Source organism: Larimichthys crocea, chromosome III (assembly GCF_000972845.2).
Source record: "Larimichthys crocea isolate SSNF chromosome III, L_crocea_2.0, whole genome shotgun sequence".
Classification (NCBI taxonomy): Eukaryota; Metazoa; Chordata; class Actinopteri; family Sciaenidae; genus Larimichthys; species Larimichthys crocea.
The window spans coordinates 37,331,197-37,356,045 of record NC_040013.1 but is presented as its reverse complement, the minus strand read 5'-3'; the positions used below and the strand labels follow the sequence as shown (position 1 = coordinate 37,356,045).

The following is a 24,849-nucleotide window of genomic DNA, read 5'->3' as shown; positions in this document are numbered from 1 at the left end:
GCGAGGAAGAGAGAAGAGAGAGTGGGGGTGTCGAGGGTGTTGGGGGTCCAATCTGGTGTACAGTATGAATTTCCATCTGGAGTGACAGGAAATCAATGTGGAAGTGCAGCCGTTTGTGCTCCAAACCTGGATGCAGCTGAAGTATAATCACCTCAGCAGTGACCTTCAGGGCTTTACACACACACACACCTCACAAACACAAACATACAGTACTACATATGCCCAGGCAGACAAACACCTGGCACATGTACTGTACACACATGCTGTTGAGCTGATGTAAATATTCAGGTACACACATATAGACTGTTGAGCTAATCTCATTCCCTCACACACAGACACAGATAAACACGTATTGTTGGTTACATCTCCTTTGGGGACATGGCACTGACATATAAATGAATTCCCTGTGGAGCTATATACAGCTGTATAGATGTAATAAAAGAAATCACTTACCTGCTTCCAATTGACAGATACTCCCCAGATACACAGCTTCTCACCAGATACAACATATTTTTTATTAATAGATAATGTTATCAAAGGATCACATTGCTATGTGTATGAGAAAGTGGTCGCTTCTAATGATGATTATAAATCAAATCCCATAATGTAGTTTTTTGCTGCAGATCTTTAGCAATAAAAGTCACTGTATACTTTCTGCCCATCCTCAAATGTCACACAGACAAAGTTAGCAATTAGTTTGTGAACATAGTGAAAAAAAATAGCAGCTAAAGAGTAGGGTTGCACATTTCTCTGTGATAAACGATTTGATATGCATCTAGATACACAGGTTACATTCCAATTAAAAAATTATATACTTTTATTGCAGAACGATTCGATACGAATCGATACAGTGTAAGCACGATTGATTTAATTCTACGGTTAATATTTATTGTAGATATTTTATAAAATAAAGAAGCCAATTCTATAAAAGTCTTACAGTACAGTACAATATTTTCTTTTCAAATATGTAAAAGACCACATATCCCCAAGCATTGTTGCTTTATAGCACTGTCAAAAATAATTTAAAAAAAAGAACAACAACAAAATCACATGTTAATGTATTTATTTTTAGACATGGACCAAATATATTCTGGCTGAATCAACATAATTTCTTGGAAAGAATCCGGTGGATTTTCAAAATAAAATACCCAGCGCAAACTGCCAGTCGTAAAAACAGACAAAAGCTAAACAAATTAACTATGTAGCATATTTACACACCTGGAAGCATGTTTAGAAGAACATACACCAGGAAAATGGCCAAATCTGAGCAAGTAAACAAAGTCTGGCGGACCAAACACTCTTCTGAAATGCTCCCAGTGGGGTTTGAAGTCGCGGTGGATTTTCCCAAAAGTGTGTCAAGCCGCCAACCGATTCCAAGTCTCGCAATACCCAATCCATGACTCCACAACAGATTCATCTAGGAATTCATGGCTAATTTGTATCAATCAAGGAGGCTGCTACTGACGCAGCCGTATCTGGAGCTGGATATTTTCCCTTGGGGCATTGGTGGAGACCAAAAATAGAGCTAAAAGAGAATGAATAATATAATATCAGGTAGCCAAAATCACACCAACTTTTATTTTTATTTTTTACAATGCACTATTTTAACTCAAATCTAAAATCTCTCTAAAAAAAAGGTCATATTCCTGACATCTAAATACTAAGTGAAGTTTAGAAAGAATGAAGAACAAAGACATCCATCGCTATCAGTCATTTCTCCTGTCCTCTTTCCTTGTCTGATATGATTCACTGCCTGCAGGTACTGCTGGTACAGAGTGGGGCGGTTGGTTTATCTTAGCCAGCAGCTCGAATTTGACATTTTTTAAAGATTTGTGGCTAGCTAACTGAACAGCTAGACTGCATGCAGACAGCTTTCATTTGATCTTGTTTGTAATTCGCTATTGGACAAGCTATAGTCCGGAGACCCATTTAATCCTGGCCTTTAGTTCACACTGTGATTCTGCTGTCCCCAAGTATAAATGAAATTGATTTTATGTACAGGATGATGCATCTTAGCAATTTTGTGATCACTGAAAGTATGTACTACACCATTGTGTATGTTCATATTCTTATATTTATATTTCTCATAATACATTATAATATAAAAAAGCAAAATGTATTTCAACTTGGCAGAGTAAGGTCGATGGTGAATTTATTACCCCCTCACAGACTTTATTGATTCAGCTGAGCCAATTAAATCAGTTGTTTGCTTGATGTGTGATCAAATATCTGTTCACAAACTGTTTCAACATCTTTTCGTCCAGGTGCTCCTGGACTCATTGGTGTCCCACTGGTCGACCAACAAGATCGAATCTGTTTTAGCTCACACTGATTGCAGCTGCAGTGAAAACAAATTTGGGACACCAGTTTTGTCTCTAATTAAACAAGCCCCCCTCAAATCAATGGGTTAGAATTCCAAATGTGTCCCCAAATGTTTAAAAATTCAGAAACACACACACACACACACTATAGAAACACACTCTGTCAACGCCCCGGCTGACTGATCTCTCCACCCCTCATAGAAGAGATGGCCAGACCTGCAGCTGAGACCCCACTGATTATAGTCTAGAGAGGCAGCACGGGACAATCTTGTGTGTGTGTGTGTGTGTATGTGCGTGTGCTTATGCATAGAGGTTACAGATATCCTGCAGCTGTGTCCCATAGCTCTGAGGTTTAAGTGACAGGTTGGTGGCTCAGCTGATGTGCAGGAGGAGAAGAGGGATGAAGAGATTTGATAGCAGGATGGAAGGGTGTGGGGATGCAGGGGTGTGGAGAGGAGAAAAGATGTGAGATGATGCAACATTTGTGGGGGGAGGTGAAGAAGACACTATGGATATAGATACTGTTAGAGGGTGAAGGGCAAGATGAAGGAACCGAGAAGGACAGATACGTAGAGGCCATGAATATGTATCTTATATGTTGTATAGGTATAGAGGTATATAAATAATGCATTTTGGGAGAGAGCCAACAATTTTGAATTGAATATTATGTAGAATGTTATATAAATAGTATGTAGCTGAATTAGTTAGGATGAATTAGTTATTGGATGTAAGATTTTGCTGCACCACTCTGAATAAACAGCAGCCAGTATTTAATAGAACAAAAAAAACTGGCAACATCAGCTAGTTTATTCAGACACTGTGTGTGTTCTTTAAAGTGCATTTACAGGTTAGTTCAAATCAGGATATCGCTGTTTGTTGTTATGTGTGCATTCCTTCTTGACAGTGTTTGTGTATTACTGGCTATCCTGTGTACATACTTTGTGTGTGTGTGTGTGCGTGTACGTGTTGGCTCAGCTATGCCCAGGCAGACCAGATGGCCTGTGTTTTACCTTCTCCTCGTCACACATCATGTGATTATGGCTCCAGGTAATCCGTGCAATTATTATCAACACAGAGTTGTGTGGTCTGAATTAAATATAGAGGCACAGCATCATGGCAACAACAGCAGGGTGTGTGTGCCCCACCAAGGACCGCACAACGTCAGCATGAACTGGGATAGAGGTGAGCCCTCGTATGCGACAGGAAATAGCTTTAGTTTTATTTTTAGAATATACTTCATTATGTGTTTAAATCTCAAAATGCCCCAGGTGTTAGAGGCAAATAAATAACACAAGTGGGCTATTTTAGTGCTAGAATCGAGCTTGCCATCTTTTTTCTGAAAGAGATTTGTAACAGCTTACTTTTTTCTTTTTATATTTCAGGCTTTTTAAGCTGTTATTTTTGAATTTTCACAAATGAATCTCACATTTCTGCTAGAACACATGATGCCGACCTCTTGAGACTACAAACAAACCCAAACTTTTGGGCTTTGTTAGATAATGGTGTTTGTGAATTCACTGTTGGCCCACTATTTGAAAAGAAGTCTCTCCAGATGGCCAGTCTTCCTCTGGTTCAGTGTTTGGCTTCCCTCCGTGCAGCGAGTTGATGGAGTGATAGCTTTGAGGCATCAGCAATTAGCCAACCTCTTCACAAAGCCTCAGCTGCAAAAGGTAAATTAATTGGATGGACATCATGACAAGGAATCAATTTGTTCAGACTGGTGGCATCTTTAGTCTCAGCTACTTCCCTGTATGCAATCAGAATGTGGGCTCTGATCGGTCGACCGAAAGTCAGCTATTAGGCAGTTTCACCTGAGATCACTTGATCTTCATTGGTTGTTTGAAAGGTGATTGCATCCTGAGCAACTTCAGGAAAATGAGTACCTAGTGAATGAACTCACAATCCAGCAAGAAGCGTGCAGGTGTGAGTAGCTGTTTGCTTCAAAGTAGGACACATTCAACTACTTTTCCACAGCTATTTTTATGCTTCATTAAAGAGCATATGGTGGAGAATGACAGCAAACATGGAAAATTTAAAAAGAAATAAAACAATAACCATATTTAAACTCGTGGCCTTTAATGTTACTGGTGCATACACCAACTTACCAAGAGGACACACCAATGATGTTTGCCCTCAACTCAGATCTGTATAATTTAGCTTCTCTGTAACTTAATAAAGGGAATTAATTGCAAGACGTGTGTTTTGTTTTGCCTTGTCAGGATTCAGTGATGTGCCGTAATAACACAGACATGCTGTATGTGTCATGAGGATGTAAATGCAAGGACAGAGTGTGTGTGTGTGTGTGTGTGTGTGTGTGTGTGTGTGTTTGTGTGTAAGGCGACCTTGACCAATCAACAGGCTGGAAGTCACAGCTGTGAGCTGATGGATCATACACAGCTCTTCATCCCAGCTGATATGAGAGCAGAGGACACTGAGCCAGCTCAGACACAGTGACACTAACACACACATCCACACACACACACACACACACACGCACACACCAAAATCAATCATGATCCAAGAATTGCATGATAGTAAAAGTATCAGAAATTTCAGTCAGCGGGATGCTACTTTAGTGCAGCCGCAGTATCTGCCTAATTGTGATAACCATACCAACTAATGCATATATGCATTATTTTCATATATATACTGTATCTCTATATATCTATATTATATGCCGGTATCCCATATATCTTATAATATAGGAACACTCAAGAGGACCAAACAGTGCAGTGTATGAACAACATGTTAACAAACTCAAATATCTGACTTGTGAATCAAACTTGACATCCTGAGAACTGAAGCGTTAAGTCTTGTTCTGCATTGATGATTTTCTTACAAACAGGTCAGCCCTGTGTCACCACCAGTCTGTATTTACTATCTATTTAGATAAGGACAAGTATAGCAGGAACCAGTGCAGTGTGCCACAGCATGGATAGACAAGCCAGTTTGCCATGCCTGTCCTTAAATTGGCCTTTAAAATAGACTAATTGTGATCCTGTTGTCCCCTTTCGTCTCCATTTAATTGTTCTATTTGAAGCACTTAGATATGCATCTTTTCAGGAAAGGTGTGATATAACAAAAACTTATTATCATTGTTTGTCGTATACTGGAAAGCTTGGTAATTAGTTGTTAAGTGGGTCTCTTTATAATAGCACCCACACCTGCTATCAACTGCTTAGTAAGCTTCTTCTCACATTTCTTAGTGCTGCAGTCCTGCAGGGTTTTCTAAAAACTATTACTCTGGGGAGCAGAGGGACCGCTTTCACTGGCCACATCTGTGGTTCAGTAAGATATTCCTCTCTCTCTCTTTTTTTTTCATATCAGGACTGCAGTTTAGGGCGACATCCACCACTACACACAGCTACGTCTGCATACACCCAGAGAAATGCTGGGCTGATACCACAGCGAGGCTGTAATGTGTGAAGATATGGGAGGTGGTTCATCTGGCAGAGGCAAAGTGCTTACACAGGCACTGTGGTTCAAGAAAACTCTTTATATATATATATTTATATATCCTGGGGATTACATTTTAGGAAGGGATACACTGCAAAAGAACTTAAAAAATTGATAGTCACTTTTGAGATATATGACACAAATTAAAACCATCGCATATGCACATATACTTAAAAGGATATAAAATGATGAGTGTGTCATCTTTTAAGACATCTATAATTCAAGAATACAGGAATCATCTTGTATTATAACACTTTTTTCATGTGCACAATAAATCTGAGCCATGGAGTTTGATTTGCCTTTAATGGTAGCTGGTTAATCTGTATCATATCTATGTCACAACATTGTTGTGCGTGTGCATTGTTTTTCTCTACAGTCCCTTTGTGCATTATCTGCGATAACATCACATCTATCTGATTGAGTTCACCTATTTTTTTTTTGCCTCTGCTCACCTCAAGTTTGTTTGACTGTGTCAAAGCCAAAGACATTACACAAGCATCCGTTCATCGCACATACTGGAATTTTATTCATACTCCTGCTGCTGTTTTAATACACGAAGCCGGTGAACTGCTCGTCTGCTCCATTAATTCTAATTCAATTAAAATGTGTGCGGCTCAGGACAAATTTGTTCTAATGTGAAGTAAAAACAACTCAACCTTCTGGGTAATGGCCAAAGATAATAGTTTTGTAAGGATGCTTTACTTTGTATCCGTTCTGACATTGTATATTTGGCTTCATTACCGGCAAGCCAGATGATACACAAAGTGTTTAAATTCCAATTCCTCCACTTACATAAACCGTCTACGCTATCTATCTGTATCTCAGTACCAAGCTTGTCTTTTTAAAGTTGCATTTTGGACAGGAACGTGAAAGGCTTGCTGAGACATACTGTAGAGACAGAGAAGTCACACATCAAGCCTTTTTCACTTTTTCCACCTGATATAGACTAACATCTCCTCAGACAAAAGTTGTCAAGTGTTATGAGGTCTTGTGAGCTATCTGAAATGGTATAAAGACCGCTGGACATTCTCCACTTACTTGAATAAATAGTTCAAGCTCAAAACATGCTCTGTGATCTCAGTAAGCTCAGAAGCTGCTGAAAGAGAGGCGCAATCACACTCACTAGGCAACGTCTTTCTCCCTACCTTTGTGTCTTACAAGCCCAGACAATTTCCTTTGACAACAGTTATCAGCAGCCATCAGGCGCCATGTCTTTCCAGAAGCCCTGGTTGAAAAACGACATGTGAGATGGATCGATAATGGATATCTTTACATTGACATGTTTTCTTTTTCAAATATGGCTCCCTGTCATTTTTTATTATTAAAAGTGTAATTTATACAGAATAGAGATCACTTCTCAGTGTTCATCAGTCTCAGACAATATTAATGTTTACAGAAACACAAGCAGCATGGCATTGGGAGTGTAATGTCAATCTGTTGCTGCACCACTTTGATTCAGAAATATCTCAACAACTATTAGATGGATTGCCACAAAATTGTGCAATAGCCTTCATGGTCTCCAGTGGTTGAATCGACATTCTATCTAGCAGCACCTTTTTTGTTAACTTTTTTTCATTGTCTTGTAAAATATTTCTAAAAGATGTTGTTTCAAATGTTTGTTCAGATATTCAAGGTCTCTGGTGGATGAAAGCTAATGACTTTAGTGATCTTAAACTTAAATCTAGCTCAAAGTTTTAAAAGGCATGGCAGTAGACTCTTTCCTGTTACAGACACTAATATTCTCATGACAGGTGCATATTTACAATATTTTTGTTTTATAGCATGACAAATTGTAACTTTGTTGGAAGAATTTGACACATTCAAAATGTCTGTCCTTAAATGGTCTGAAGTGCAAGAAATTTGTGTTTCGCAGAATCCAGTTTGTCAGTTTAATATTATGAACCACCACCTTTTTGTCATCATTTTACTTGCATTTCCATTTTATCCATTCGTCAATGTCTCATCTCCTGAATGACCAGCACTTAGGGAGAGGAGTAGAAAGTAAACATCCATGAATCTCTGTTGTTGATGACATGCTCATTAATTTTCCATGCTTGTGTTAATCTGCAGGGTTTTTTTTAAAAAAAAGACTCTGATGCACCACTGAGGGCAACAGGAGGGTAAATGATCTGTGCAAAACATACAATGAAATATAATATGGGACTAAAAACTCAGTTAAAGCATAAAAAGCAGATGAAGCTCGGTTCTTAAGTGAAGTAAGATGTTACATTTTCACGGGGTAGAAAAGCAAAACAAGATGACAAAGTCTATCTCCTCTTTCAGAGTGGATGGATGAAACTCCGTCAGCAAATTAACAAGTATGTGGCAGCTTTCACACGTGCATGTTTTCACGCCTGTCCCCTGTCACAGTGGCCTGAGAGGGTGGAAGGGAGGTGAGACTTTCATCACACTACTCTTCTGACCTCCTCTTCTCATGTTTTTGATGACGACAGAGACACTGATACATGTTCTGGGTCAAGGCTCATAATAATAAAAATGTCTTCATGTGATTTCAGATATGAATGTGAGTGGATACCAACCATCAATGCACCAAATTAACATTTAAGCTTCACTTACACGGGACTATCTATGTGCTTGATATATTTGTTATTTAAAAATTGGCTGCTGCCTTGGTTTAAATGAGAAAACAGCCAATCACATAACTGACTGTTATTTTTTTCATCTGACAACTGGTGGCAATTTAAAATAAGATTATGAAATATAATAATTAGATGCAATGAATCATTGTGAAAAACATGCTGTCAAACAGAAACAGACTGGGAAAAAAACAAAACAAAGTTAAATAAGGGTTATATACAATGAACTCTAAAGAAAGAAAGAGGAGTAAGAGGAAAGATGAGTTTTAAAAATGTATTAGATTCTAATGTTTTATTCACTTATTTAAAATTTTACATTTTGGATCTCAGGGAATGCCCTTACTCGTATTCTGATTACACTTGTCATTGTTAACATGACAGTATGCTCAAAGCTGCTTCTTCTGAAGGCAAAAGTCTGGCACATTTAGACTACTCTGCCATATACAAAGTCAAAGGTTAAACGGAAAACAAAAAAGCGAGAAAGAATCCCATCAGAAACTGAGATTTTCAGGATTTTTATCGGAGGGTTGCACACAACTACAAATCTTCTTTTGTGCTACATCTCACTGAGACGGAGATAACTCTCAAAATACATTTCTGACTTCAAGTTAATAGTTTTATAGTAGCTGTCATTCCCAGAAAAATCAGTCCTGGATCCACTTTTATTCAAGAAGCCCAGAGCACAGAACACAGTCTGCCCGGGTTTATAGCTTTGGGAGAGGGTTGTTTATACTCAAACGCACTGATTAGTCTGTCCTGTGCAAAATTAACAACATATGCGAAATCATAAACCAAATGTCATTTCCCATTTTTATCTTTGTCACCCCAGTTGTGACTCTGAGCTCCACACAGGATGACACCATTAATGGGAGCGGCACTCCCATAAATTCTGACTTTTTGGTTCGCTGTAAATTATCACCACATTTTCCTGCCATTTGCTGAACCTACACTGTTGGAGGAAGGTTACATCACAGTAAAGCCTTTTGCAAATACAACTCACACTATTTGCTCCACACGCTATAAATACATACATACATATATATATATATATATAACCCCTAACTGTGACTATGAAAATAGCAGGCATATTTACAGAAAATGTTGAAATGTCCTGAAACGGAAATAATTGGATGTAGCTGCGTTGTTGTTATTTTCATCCCTTAAAGAGGCTGACAGCATTGAGAAACCACGTCACAGATTATTGTGGTATAAAATTGATTGGCATCTCCTCTCAACTTTTGGAGGGTGTTCTCTCCTGGCCACTGAAACTAACTTTCTCCACACAAACACAGTTTCACAGGATTATCCCTGCACTCCTGGCAATATCAGCCAGTTAGAACCCTATGCCATGTGTATGTGTGCATGGATGCATGTGAGTTTGAGTCTTCTCCATGATCTGTCTTTTTGGAGGTTATCTCCCCTTTTCTTATGGTCATTATGCTCTTAGACTTCTTAAATATGTGTGTAAGTGTGTGCACATCCGATTGCGCAAACTACCCCCAGATGAGGAGCAGACTTCCATCCCAAGTCCCTGAGCTCCCCTCCAACATCACCCATGGGCTTTGTTTTGATCCCCTCGCCAGTCATTCTCCTCAGCCACCTCTTAAGCCCAGTGCATACTGTACTGTATGTGTGTGTGGAGCTACAGGCATGCATGCACAGTGACCCCTTAAGCCTTTTGTGCTCCAAATTTACACCGTCTTGCCCTTATTCCCAATGCCAATTTCCCCCTTCTCGTTCATCAATGTAAGCTGTGCAGGGCTTATAACGGGAGAACAAGGCTTGGCTCTTTTCCCTGCTCACTCTGCCTTCAGAAGTCTCAGAGGTATACTCCTCTTGCTGCTTCTTCACAGCCCAAGGCTTTTTTTCAAAGTGTGAGAGACAGTTGCTCTCGCCCTCGTTCCTGTGAATCCTCTCTGAGAATCTTCTGCTGGTTTCTTCTCGGGTTCTGAGAAGGTTGAGCTGAATGATGCATGCTTTAGTGCGCAAGAAAATCATACAAGAATAGGCCATTATCATCACGACAGGGTTCAGTGTGCTACTCCTCAGTGCATCTTTGCTTTCACAGTGAGCCATCATGTCTTTTCAGGGAAATGTATTATTTTTTTTGCCTTTTCAAGCTTTTATTGGACAGAGACAGCTGAAGAGCAACAAGAATGTGGGAGAGAGAGATGGGGAATGACATGCAGCAAAGGGCCGCAGGTCGGATTCGAACCCTGGGCCGCTGCGGCAAGGACTGAGGCTTTGTACATGGGGCAGATGCTCTACCAACTAAGCTAGATGACACCCCTTCAGGGAAATTTTAATGGATTCCTCGTTAAAATTTATGGAACAAATACAAGTTCATTGCTAATGAAATACTAGAAACGACACACATTTTGAATTGTGTATGAATGTGGAATAATAATAATAATAATCCAAATACTATGTCACCCATTGTACAACGGTTAACTACACCACGCTATAGTTTGTCTAGTCAGTATATCAGGACACTCTATTTTGGATTTTACTTTTGTCTTTGCACTCATGACTCAATTGCAGCAGCAACAGCAGCAGCATGGAGGGCTATTTCATTGTTTACACCTTTACAGGTCCCTCCACTTCACAACAAGGCCACCTAAATGCCTTAAAGGTACATTTAGTGCAGCTTAAGTGTCTGGGATGTGTTAATGCACTTCCTACAAGGGTAAAATGTCTCCAGTGTGCTTTTATGCATTCGACAAGGCAATAATGGCTGCGCTGCACTGGATTTTTGGCCATCGTCCAGATTACTGCAAGACCTAATCAGCTTAATATGAAGTAGAGCAGATATTGTTCAGTGCACAAGAAGACATAAGGTGCAATGTGAAAAATCCTCAGCAAAGCTGAGATTAGTACTGTTTTATGACCACTGGTGTTTTTGAAATCATTATATTCCGTTTTCTATTTAACAGCAGGGTGCAACAAAGGTTTGGTATTGTGTGCCATTGTAATACTCCAGTATGTTTTGCTATATTCTAGTTCGCTGTGGAGAGTAGTCTGTTGGGATACGTTAGAGCAACAATAAACTCTGCATCTCCTCTGGATGATTGTTTTTCCTCGGGGTCTAGGGATTAGAGGCATCTATACAAAACTAGTGCATACATCCACAAACACATAGTATACTGGAACACATTGACAGGGGAAACCTCATAGACAGACAGATTTTAGAAATACATTTGTCCCTCACTATAACACGGTTAACCTTTTGCAGCCTCGCTGTTTTGCGGATTTTTTTGGTGTAATTTTGCATGCTTTTTTTTACAGGACAAAGAGGCACCGTCAGAGGAACTGTGAAATACCCGTGAGTTACTGTAAATAATTTCTTATGCGTCAAACCTCGTAGATTGATCATTAAAATTAAATTTGTTAAAAATGTTTGGGCTTGAAAACAGGTTTTGATCTTTGGTTTCATTTACTAATAAAGTATTGTACTTATTTTTGTTAAATCTGCAAAAGTTTGAACTTTGAGAGTGTTTAAATAAGAGAGAAATGTGAGAAAATGTTATGCCTGTCTGAGAAAAGTGTATAAAAGTGTGTGGTTAGGGGTTTTACGGCCTTAAAACATGTATAATAAATGTAAAAAATAAAGCTGATTACTTTGCGGATTTCGTCTAGTATCCAACACGATAAACGAGGGACCACTGTATTAAAATACTGAGATCATGAGTCAAACTTACCTAAATGACTCTTAACAAAGCCCTTCCCCCTTAGTTTCTGCTATGCCTGTGAAGCTTTTTTATCACCACTTTACAAATGCAGTTTCCAGTTGATAGTCATTATTTTATTATTTCATGCAGAGGTATACAAAAGCTGTAGCTAGCTAGCTAATTAAGCTATCATTAGCTTAATGCATTGGTTGAAAACGTTGTGTCCAACTGACCCTTCAGTGTTTCCAGTTGACTTGTTTGAAAGACAGATTGTTGTTTTTTGCAGTATAGAGCATGTTGGTCCTTGTATTGTACGTCCAATTTAGAGTCACCAATTAACCTATTAAGTGCATGTCTTTGGACTGTAGAAGCCGGAGTACCCGGAGAGAACCCACATAGCCCCATGCAGAACGGTGCCGTGCTTGTGTTTGTAATGTTATGAGGGAAAAGGCTTTTAGGATGTAGACTAACTACTGTGTGTAATGAGGACAAATCCAAGAAGGAGCAGGACAAAGCTGCTAACTTTAGCATCCAGGTTGGCTTCAGCATTGGTTGTTTTTACACACCCTGTGACCACACAAACTCATTTATTTAGTTAATGTGGTCTGGCACAGCCTTGAAAGTAATGCTATTGCTTGCAGCTTGCATTGGAGCAGATAAACATACTAGTTATTCCATTTCTTACACTTTGGCTCTTTTGTTTTTGTTTTTTAAAGGGTAAAAAAGGCACCACCCTTCAAACTCATTGTAGTGTGGCAAAAGATTGACAGACCTGCCATGCCTAGTTATGCTTACTAATATACTTAAGTATAATTGGACAATCACTGTCGCTGATTAGCTGGCAAACAATTGCACTACATAAGAGACAGATTTTTCACGTTAAAATTTTCATAAGAGTATTTGATATTTCTTAAATGAAGGTCTAAATGTGGCCTTCAGCAGTGCTGCCAGAAATTGACTGGTAGAGAAATGTTGAATCTTTTATTTATTTATTTGCCTAAAAGCAATCTAATTTTAACCATATAAAAATATCCACCATAGATTTTTAACTGAGGAATATAAACGCCTCGTCAAACCGTCAAACTCCTGGAGAAAACACAGAGGAGATGCCCACCATACAGACTTAACAATAGACAGACACACATGGTTGTAAAACAGAGACTTGACTATGAAGCTATCATGTATTTATACCATGACACATTTACGACAAACCAACCAACATGGAGAATGACCATTAAGGGACCTATTCACCTCATTTAATGACTCATAGAGAGTCATATTAATTCACTAGGGACACATTAGACAGGGGTGTGTTATGTTAGTGCCTGTCTGCCTCCTTGTGTTTTGACTTTATTTGAATTTATGCAGGCTTTCTTTTTTTGACAGGGCAGATAATTATCTCTTCCGTTTGTTTATCTGTCTGTCTTTTCACACTTTTGTGTCTCTTTCGTTAGTGTTTTGGCAGAAAAAACCCCAGAGGATGTGTGCCATTAAGAGCAGCGGCGGATGTAGACAGTATCAGTGTGGGGATAATGATAGCTGGATTGGTCGGCAAGGATTAGCACACGACTAAGCTTGTTGTGACCACAGATTGCGGGGCACTCAAATTGAGCACTGCCAGGCTGCGGCTAGGGTGGATTAGAGTTGGACTAGTGGGGGCAGGGGCTGGATGGCTGCATGAATGCATGGTTTTACTTAAAGGCTGGTTGGAGGGTTTAATGGCTGGCTGACTGGTTAGCTGGTTTGCCGGCTGGTTTGTTGCCGGGATTGTTGAAAGTCTGGCAGGCTGCCCTCTGTAGCTGTCGCTGGCAGGGAAAGGAGCCGTTGAGCTGGCAGGTCATAATGTCAGACCATGAGTCAGAGTGACTGCTACTGATTTACAGCGGAAAGCTTTGCAGCATACAGTATTTATACAGCAACTGCTAATCAATGGGCAATTCATACTTACTTCTAGACTATTAGAAGTGTTAAGATTTATTTGTGCACGAAGCCTCAAAACAACAGCAACATTACAGATTTTCTACTGGAATCTGCCCAAACATAGAGTGCACAGGGACAGTTAACGTCAAGTAATTGACAGTTTTGTCTCTCTAGCACTCTTAGTTGCACCTAAAACTAATAAACTAATGGAACTAGCCCTGCAATGAATCATGAAGATTATGATGTCCAGTTTTTGTTCAGAGGTGTCGCCTTCATGGTAATTTTGGTTGTTTGTGCTGCCAGATTGTATTGTGTTACACTTTGAGGTGTTTCTAATATTTAGTCTACCCCAATTAATATAAATCGGGTGGACGTAATATCAACACCTCTCATGTGAGAACATCTAATAAGCTGCCTAATGAGAGTGCATTTTAATGATATCAAAAAATCAAACAAAACAATCTAATTATGTAATTAACTGGACTACACTGAAAGAAGAGGTTGTGTAGTGAAGTTATTATCTGCTGAAACCCAGAGTGTACCTCTCACTTGAGGTCAATTAAGGAGATTTCTGACAAAAAATGTAATATATTATAATTTCTAATGTGATTTTTTTTCTTCATACTATAATTATTGCACTGTTCTTTATCGGCACATGAGGTTTGTTATGCGCTCTGAGCATATCTCCCCAACAATCAGTAAACAAGTGAACTGATCTCGGAACAAAAGTTCATAACATTAAGAGAGTTTATAAGAGTTTATATTGTCACACTAACAGTATAATATTACACCGAAACCAACCTAAAGATAAGTCCATAACATATGTTAAAGTTAGTATACTGAAATAATGAAATCAGTCTTTTTTACATTAGGATTGTGCTTTATATTACATCAGAATTTTCACAGATTAAGTGGCATGCAGTAGATTATTTGCATGTTTTTAACAATAGTCTGATTGTTAAAAACAATGTTCCACACACACACACACAAAGACAGGATTCACCTGTTTTGACCCCTTGATTACCGACCTTGAGGTCACCAAGCTGCGCTCTGACTAACTTAGTGGTAATGCCAACCCACATTAGTCACAACTCGATATGATTGTGCTCTTGTCATGTTGGAAAAGACTTGTTAGTGAATATCTGAATCTTGATCTCTGAGTAGTGCAACAACACGCGGGTGCCTGAATGGAGATGCACAATGGCGCATTGTGAAGCCAGCGGCAGGCCTCATTACTTGCACCACATCCTGGTTATCTGATATCCATGCACAGTCTGACTTGTACCAACGCTTGTAACCTATGACTCACCTTTGCATCAAAGGCGCAAGTGTCAAACTACCTGCCAAAGCCACATTTCCTGACAAAATGATACCAGTGATGTGCTAACATATTAAACTGGAGGCATTAATTTGAAATAGAAGCTGTTCTGGTCAGTGTTAGTCAGCACCCTGTGAGTGATGAGATTTCTTTTTAAGATAAACCCAGAGACAAGACTGTACAGTAATAGCACAATATCTTCAATCTATCTTCTTTCTATGTCTCTGAGACAGACATAGAAAGATGTTTGATGTGGTATTATTACTTTTTAACCAGGTTTCTCATTTCTATTAGGTAGTTCTGCCAAATCCTACAGGTAGTCTTTGGTCATTTTATATGTCTAAACTTCAAACTAAAAGAAAATTTTGATTTGTTTTGCCTTCAGAATATACTTAAAGAGTTTATTGATTTCCTATATGGGATTTATTGGTTTAGCTGAAACCTACACTGCACTCATGAACTGCTAATGCCTCTGTGGACAATTATGTTTATGTATTACAGGGAGATTTAGAGTGCCTTCCACCTTCCACCAAACAGAAAGCTGCCCCCAATCTCCATCAAATTGTTTGCTTCATTTAACCAAGAGGATCAATAGTATAACAGAGTGCAGGCCTCTTCCCTCTGCCCGTAGCCTTATTCTCACTGATTAGATAAGAAGTTAAATAAATCATTTTCACATCAGTTTAAAGTATTTTCATCCCCTTAGATGTGATTTGTATCAAAACTGAAATCCTTCTCTTAAGAAAAGTTTCTCAGATCTCGAGGGGGTGGCGGTTGTTTTATAAGCAAAGAAGGGTTTACTTGAGGTCACAATAGTACAATATGTTCTTTGGAATGTTTTTTTTTTTATCAACAGAACCTTCACATTCAGTACAAAACTGGGACTTGGTTTTCCCTAAACTATATCGCAAAAAATTCAACAATTAAATATGTTCCTAGTATAGAGATAACCACCTCAGGCAGAGAACAAGTGAACAAGTCAAGGACGTATCACAGTCTTCATGACAAGAATTTTATTTTCTTTTTTTTTTTTTTATTACATTTTGCATTAAATTAAAGAGTTTTTTTCTTTACAACATACATTAAGCTGTGAATCAGATGTTAAGGAAGTGAAGAGAGTAGGGCAAAAAACTTTGTGACGTCACAATATCTTACAAGCTTACAAAGTTCAAAAGGTTGAGAAGAGAGTCGATTTGCATCTAATAGCAGTGTATTATAACAAGGGTGAAAGACAAAAAAGGCACACACCAAAGAACCTCACTGTCCACAGCAGCCTTCAGTCAAACCCAATCCAGTCTTTAAAATGTTCAAACCTCACTCTGACATCAAAACACTTGATGTTACAGAATCTTAAACGCAGCAGCAGCTAAATTGACTTGTCAACACAGGATGTGGAAGTTTAACACCTCTGACCTCGACGGATTTATATATATATATTTTTTTGTTCACATTCTGTGTGGACTCTGCAATTCTCCAAGGTGAGAGCAGCCACTACTGAACATTTCTAGACAAGAAATATTTAGTTGTTGATCAGCATTATTCTGGGCCTGGGAAAGTTGCTGGTTCATGCACTCCTCAATACACTGGAGGGTGTAAATAGGGCTGTGTAGTGCCCAGTAACCAGTCTACAATGCAGTGGTATTCTGGAAGTCTGGAGTAAACACACCCCTTTATACTAATCTTGGGACATTTGCAAAGATCATATCTTAAAGTAATCACTGGGATAACTGTCTCAACTGACCCCAGACCACATTTCTGAAGGGACATCTTCCCCCTGACCATGATCCTGTCATTTGCAACAGAACCCCGCAAGCATCTATGTACACGTTAGTCAGGTCATAGATCCTACACGTCCTTCTCACATTAGCTGTGGATTGAGACATAGTTGGCTTTTTCTCCATTGAGAAACAGAAAATTGTTTGATATCAAGAAAATTTTCACCTATCTACACATACGACACTAAGGGAGTGCTCCGTTGATTTAAGTGTTGGGGGTGGGTGTGTGTTGGGGGAGTGATCAATAAAAATCCTCAAGTAAAAAGGAAGTGAAAGCAAGTGAAAAAAAAAAGAAGGTCGGATTAGTCGAACTCTCAGCCATTCATAAGGCCTTCAATAATGAGAGTTAGTGAAGCGAAACAAAAACTTATCTCTAGACGTCCTCAAACTGTGTTTTCTCTTACAAAAAGGGGGTTAAATAGGGTACATTTCTTAATATTGTTGTTTTAAAAGGTCAACTTTCTTCACAGGAACCAGCCTGTTTATGCAACTGCCTACCGACTTAGTGTTACGATGCAGACAAGAAGCCTAGAACTGTGTTAGTACACTGGGTGCTATGTGTGTCTCATACTGTACGTTTGCTTGTTGCATTATTATTGCAGTGCACCAGAAAGATACACATACATTGGCCTTCTCAAGTAACAAATGTTATTTGCTCAGTTAATCAGTCAACCATCACTCCAAACCAACAGACAGCAAAAAAAAAAACAAAAAAAAAAGTAAAAACAAATACCAGGACTTTAAAATTGTATAAAATATAAAATCAAAAACACTCACAACGTCTTCATCGACACTGCCAGCACAACATAAAGGGTTGCTTTAAGCGCATTAATGGCACGATCAGAAATGAACCACAAAGATGAGTGCGTGTATGTGCATGTGTATGTGTGTTTGTGTGTGTGTGTGAGAGAGAGAGAGAGTAAAAGAAGAAAGGGAATCCTCTTTCCTCTCTTCCCTTTGGACTGTAAGTGTGTTATGTCTAAGGACCAGAATTACAACAATAACACCTACATTCTTTAATTGCATTTTTATCAAACCAGGGAAATATCATGACGTAAGAAAAATAAAAAAATACTACAAGGAGACAAAGTTAACAGCTAATAAAGAAAACATTGTCACTACTTTAGGGTGTAAGGCACAAATTTACATGTGGAAAAAGAAGCAGGCAATACAGATGTTTTTAGAGTTTTCTTTTTCACCTGCTCATCCGTGTGACGCCGCTAGAATAGACGTCGCGCTCCGAGATGGAGGCATCGCTCCGTTCGCTTGCAACGTCTTCTTTTTCTGTGTGTGTATGCAGATTCCCGTACTGTTGCTGCCGCTGCTTCTTTTATATTTTTGCAACATGCAACAGTGAGCGTTGATGGCACCGGTAAGCCAGCAACCAATCAGGACAAATGTTACTGACTCACACAAAACCACAGTGCTGATTGAGGGGGTGGGAGGTGGGGCTGGGGCTCATTGGAGGAGTGAAAAGGTGAGATTCAGGAAGTCTTTTTTTTTTTTTTTTTTTTTATGATTGGTCTAAAACAATGGAAATTCTGGTCCATGAAGGTAAAAGTCCCTGTCTGGCACAGTTTAAATAAATATCTCCTCTTCACAGAGGTCACATATATCTCAAGCTGCGGGTCCCACTGAGCACACAGTAAGACCTAGTGGACCTTTAGTCATCAAGAAAGTTCTATGGGCTCCAGTTTAATGACTTTAAATAGTTTTTTTTTTTTTTTGTACTTTTTTCGCACACTTGATTAATTAATATTAAAAGATTTCTTCTCTGTCCTCTCTCTCTCTCTCCGAGCCTAGAAAGTCAGTCCTTTTTTTTTTTTTTTCAAAAGCACTTCATAAAAATAAATACAACAAGCTATTAGTATTAACAGTCATGTGTTATTTAGTAACCAGTACAGTAGAAGATTCCTCTGGCAGGACTTGATTGCTGTAACACTGAGAGGCCTTTCACAGTTTCTCACAGAACTCAGGCAGATGTCTGTCCTTTCAGTCTGAGCTCACTCGCTCAGATTTCCCAGTCCTCAAGGTACTGTACAACGATTATTCTCCAACTCCCCCGTGCTGTCTTCTTATGTGCTTTTACCAGCATGATGAAGTATCAGGTCAAGTCCCGGTGGCTAAGGACACCACAAACAAAAGAGCCACCGCCTTGGATGCTACAGGGCGCCGTTGGATGAAATATTCAGGACAGCATCATCTTCTTCTGTTTCAGTAGCACATGTTCCCATGTGTGTTTACAGAGAAACTGGGAGCCATCCAGAGCATGAGCTCGATGACGGCAATAGATGACAACAACCATTTGTATAATATTTACATATTTATATAAAAAGAAAGTGTTTTCTTAAAAAAAACTGTGTTGCATTTTCCACTGTACTGTACACCAAAAAAACAAACAAACAAACAAATAAACACTAAAAGGAGATGCAAGTTGTACAGTATTCCCTGTTTTTTCTTTCTTTCAGAAAAAAACTTTCACTACTGTCCGTTCAAATTGGACTGACTGGCTAACTAGCTGACTATGTGCAGGAGTCACTGGATTTAACTTTTGTCGAGAGTGAGACTACAGAGGGTTTGGGGGGGACATCGGGTTTAAGATATTTGATGCCCGTTCGAGGCAGTGAACCGTAGGAGCTCATTCCAGGCTGCCGTGACAGAGATATGCCCTGTGCTGTCATTTGTATGGAGTCCACCCTCTGAGGTGCAGGGGGTGGAGTCTCCACACGGTTGAAGCTGTGATGTCTCGCCAAATGGGAGGAGTTAGATGAGTTGGTGTTGTGCTTCTTGAGGGCGGAGGATCCAGAAGCGGTGGATGCCGATCCTTTCCGAAGCCCGTAGACTGATGAATGGACCTCCAGGCGTTTTCCCATCTGTGGGACAGCTGGAGGGATAGTGAGAGAAGCCTCTCGTTGGGGGACACGTGGTGGCAGCACCCCATCTGGATCTACCATGTTGAGGTTGTGACAGGGGCTCTTGACTGTCTTGTACTCCAGGGTGGCCCCCTGGTCATCCATGACACTGTGGCCCATGCTGAGATCACTATGGTGGGGCTGCTCCACGTACTCGTGCTGGTAGGACTGCTGATGCTGCTGCAGATGAGGCTGGAGCTGGTGCTGATGCTGTGGCAGAGGCAGGACTACCACACTGGGGATGTGTCCTGGTGAGGCCCTTAGGGGCAGGTCTGTAGAGATAACAGGGGAGCCCATTGGTGGCATGTCCTTGGTACATGCGTTGATGATGTTCTGGTTCCTCTCCCACTCCCGACTACCCCGGCTGGGCTTACGACGTGGCTGCATGGGTGTGGATTCAGGCGTTGGCAGAGCAGTGAGGTCCAGGTGGTGCTGGTCCGCTTTTATCAGCATCTTCCCGTTTGGTGTCAGTCTCCCGTTGTGCATCAAAGGGGTGAGGATTGCCTCGGGCCGACCGTCTTTGGCCTGTGTCTCAAACAGGCCTGTCAGCTTGGTCACACTGTTCATGGATCCCCGACGGGAGTGGAGGTGGTGGCTGTCTTTTTCCTTGCGGCCTGTCAGGTCCACGTCTCGCCGCCGGTGGTCGCACACACAGTAGACAATGATGCCAGAAAAGATGGCGCCCATGGCAAAAGCAAGGATGACAGCGATGGCCAATAAGGTCACGGGAACTAGCTGGTCACGACCCTTCTGGTAGCTTTCACGGATCACACCTGCAGAGAGATGTGGAGATGACATTCAGACTGGCAGACTAAAAGAAGAGATGATACTGCAGAGTGTTGTGGGAACTTGTTTCTTTGTTTCTAAGAAAAATAGAGCTGCTGGGAAAGATGTTTATTATTAGACTAACCAAAGGTGATATTGAATTACAATAATTAAAAGATATTTTCTGGGAAAAAGATTAGCAGTATAATAAATTCATGAAAAACATGCAAATAAAGATTGGATTTACACCTATACAAAACAGGCACAAACAGTAGCTTGAAGTAGCAACATTCAATTTCCCAAAAATCCAATCTTAGACTGAAAATGTGTTTCGGTGGGGTGATTATGATTCACATTTTAAATCCCAGATAAATCCCTCTGCTGAAATGAAAAAAAGATATGAGCACAGATAAAGGAGCCTGAAATACCCAAACCCTTTCTTGTCATGGATGCAAATGGGAGACTTTTCATAAATCTTTATAAAGAGATCCAATCTCATGAATCACCCAGAATACATTAAAAAGCCTCTGATTAGGCGCTAAATCCAATGAGCTGTGTCATCAGTGTCTTATGAAAGCAGCACTTTCAAAGACTGGCAAAGATGCGCTGCGATACAGCCAAATAAAAGATAATTTAATCAAAGCAGCCATGAACGGTTTCAGAGTGGGAGCAGCAGGTTGTGTGTAATAAAACGGGGTCAACAACATTCTGCACACATGTAACACACAAGTGTGGACACATACACACACACAGACATTCAGACAGATGATAACCTCCAGCCTGTTGATGAATGAAGACATCTAATGCAGCACTCTGTTCCTTGGGTTAAACACACCAGTCCACAGCAGAGAGATTTATAATGCGTTCACACATGACCTGTGGCCAACACAGATCAGTTACCGCAGACAGAGGATTAGGCAGGTGGGCTCTATCACGTAAAAAGCTCCCAGAGTGCACTGCTGTTCTTGATAACGTGACTCAGTTACATGTGTGCACTGCACTCACATCAGAGTATATGTTATGTGTATGTATATGTATGTGTCACCGTACAGCATATAGTCAGGAAACATTTTTGAATTATGTGAGTGTGTTTTTTTGTGTCCCGATGAGGTCATAAAAAACGAAAAACTGCACAAAAGATGAAAGCTTTCAGTCACTCTGGAGGATATAACTAAGGACGATAACCTGATATGTATGGACTGGATGAATGGGATTCAACTTCACATGATGCATTATGCCTGTATGGCGGAGGTATATTTACAGCAGATATACAGTATGTTCTAAAATGAGCACTATGTGGGTGATTTCTATAACAGCTTTCAGAAAGCACTGACATTTTCATTCACAAGGAATTTACATAAAAGTAGCAAGAATGGCTGAAATGCCATGGCTGTCTCTTTTTTTTTTTTGGTTTCACTTCTTAAGGATTTGCATTTCAAAAATCTTGTTTTTTAATTGTCCTTGTACGTCTTGTTTATTGATTTTTTTCAACAGCAAAGCAACAAAATGAGTTTTGAGCAGAGATACAGAAAGAGAAGAGATATTTAAATGCACTACATGAACATGAATATTCAATATGTCCCTCAACGCACACATTTTACACTGCCCACAGGAAACTGACTAAACAAATACTTTCAAAAACATACCTGCTGCAAACATCAGCATAACATTTAACAGATTTATCTTTTTACAGTTTGCTGTTTTCCATCAATTACTTCACTTTTTTTGCATCATAAAAGTCTTTCAATTTTCTCTGTAATTTTCCATAAGAAGATGCCACAAAATGAAGCATCAGTTGCAATAATTCTGGAAAATCCTGAAGGGGCGGGTTAATCATGTTTGGGCTTTTCAGCTCTGCTGTGTCACGAAGGGCGTACTTGGAGAATATCTTCTCTCTCTGAGTTTCCTCAGTGAGACATAACGCAGACACAGAGACAAACATGGTAATCTGTTCTCATGGAACCAAAAATCCACTCTCTTAAACTAACATCCATAATCCTCACTTGCTGCAGTCATACTTCATTAGTCCAAAAACACGACTTTAAATCAGTCTTCCTAGTCGAAATAAAGCCCAGAGCGTTGCCTGAGCCTCTGAGTTGACTTTAAAGCTCAACCTGGATATATAAAAAAAGAGGAGTTACTCTTGCTCAGATCATTCCTCATTAATTGTAAAAACAAAACTTAACTTTTCTCTTTTCACTTTGAGTGCTGACAAGACGCAGCTCAGTCGTACCTCGTTACATAGTAGTGTGTTATACATAGTTTTAAACAAATGGTTTAAAAAATGTGTTTTCTAGCCAAAATAGTTTCTTATCATGGACGTGCTCTGCCGCGTAGATAGTGTGAGAAGTGATGAGTGTTATCTGCAGTGAAGCATTAAGGTTTGACATGTGTTATGCTGTGGACTCGTGTGACCAAATGTCCACTGTCTGAAGAAACATCTGCTTTTCATCTTATACAGTAACATCTGCGAATGAGAGAGATACTTTTCCTCACTGCTATCTTTCATTTTGTTGACTTTCTTCTGCCCTCACTTGGATCTTTTTTTTTTTTTCCACAAATTTCTGCTACTTCTCTTCTTCACGGAAACAATGAATCACTTCTCTGACTTTCTTCTTGTTTCAGAGTGTTTTCTTTCACACTGTTCAGCTCCCATATGGTAAGTGTCCTATTCAGTGGAAACTGGGAAGACTGTAATTATAACCTCGTGGTCTTTGTAAGTTATCATCCTTTGGCAGAATTGACAATAGTGACGGGTGTCGTTTGAGAGCTGCTTGTTTAAGCACTTATGCGGACAAAGAAGAAAGAGAAAAGGAATACAGTTTCACCTGAGAAGAGAAGCTCTGAAAAATCTGCCAAAAAAAAAACATTTACGTAAGAAAATGAGAGAGCTAGCGTAAACAAATACTTAGGATTATGAAACAAAGTCTCGTTTTTTTCCATAATCCTTGTAAAATGTAAATACATTTATCCATCTCTGTCTATGGTGCTTACATGCTGAAAGAGCAAGTCAAAACTGTTATGAATTTTCATGACAGTGAATTTATTGCCGCAAAAGGTTAACTTTCTCCGACTGGGGATTTGGATTTCACATTGAATAACAAAGGCGGAGGGGAGCAGAGCTAAACGGGTGTCCATTCTGGTGAAGTAGGCGAACTGTGGAGCTAGATCTTTGTCTTCTATTCCGGGCGTGGGAGCCGAGGTTAAAGCCCTTTTTAACCTGCACCGCATGGTTCTTCCTGTCCGCGTCTTTTTTTAAAACAGAAATCCTTTCATTCTTTTTCTCAGGTTTTTGCCCTTTCCATCCATCATTCACGTCTCTCACACTCCAACACTCTTTCCACTAAACATGTGTACTTATCCCAAGGCCTTGGGTAAAACACAAAAGACAGAGAAAGAGAGGAAACTCTCTCTCTTTTCATGTGAGGAATTGTTTCTCATCCTAACATCAAAGAGAATGGTGTCTCTCTCGAATCACAGGACTTCAGGGTTTTGAATCAAGGTGGCTCTTTTTTAAAAAAATTTTTCAAGGCCCTGATCTTGGCAAAACTTTTCGAAACTTCCACAACGTGACCTTGACAAGTATCAAAGTCTTGCGAAAACCCACTGATTTTCTGCTTTGGTCTCATCTCGTTGGGGTTCTGACTATTCAGTGGCTTATAATCTTCTGGTTTAAACTCTTACCCCCAGAATGCCTCACAAGGCATCCTGCAGTTCGACACTTCTCTCAGTGGTTGAATTGATTTGGATTTCACACTGCCTGAGGCCTCAACATTCAGATATTAAACACATATCTCAGATACTCAGATATTTCTCGCTGTCAAAACAGCCTGGGTCGGCAACGCTGACTTGTAAATCAGAAACTTTGTAATCTGCTGTGACTGGAACTTGTGAATGCTCTCTCTCTCTCTCTCTGTGTATGTCGACACACATAGACACTCTTTTAATCTCTTCAGAAGCACCAAGTGACTTAAACCCACAGAGCGCTCCTTTGTGTTGGTGTTGGGAAAACTTCAAAGGTAGTTAAACATCACAGAGAGGTTACGGAGAGGGCTCTAACCTTTGACTGCAGGCCGTTACACAAAGACAGTGCCTGCGAAATGATAAAAATCTTAAT

The 24,849-nt window shown here is 39.8% G+C and overlaps 1 protein-coding gene across 5 annotated transcripts in view; it reads right to left on the bottom strand.

Annotated features, from left to right (window-relative positions):
* Positions 1-18,549: 18,549 nt before the first annotated feature.
* The window catches only part of sema6a (sema domain, transmembrane domain (TM), and cytoplasmic domain, (semaphorin) 6A), a 99,617-nt gene continuing 93,317 nt past the window's right edge, over positions 18,550-24,849 (bottom strand). For all 5 annotated transcript variants that reach the window (XM_019269790.2, XM_019269793.2, XM_019269791.2 and 2 more), the window contains one exon: positions 18,550-20,740. In XM_019269790.2, the coding sequence (XP_019125335.1) occupies positions 19,578-20,740 (1,163 nt within the window). In that variant the 3' untranslated portion in view covers positions 18,550-19,577. The remainder of the gene's footprint in view (positions 20,741-24,849) is intronic.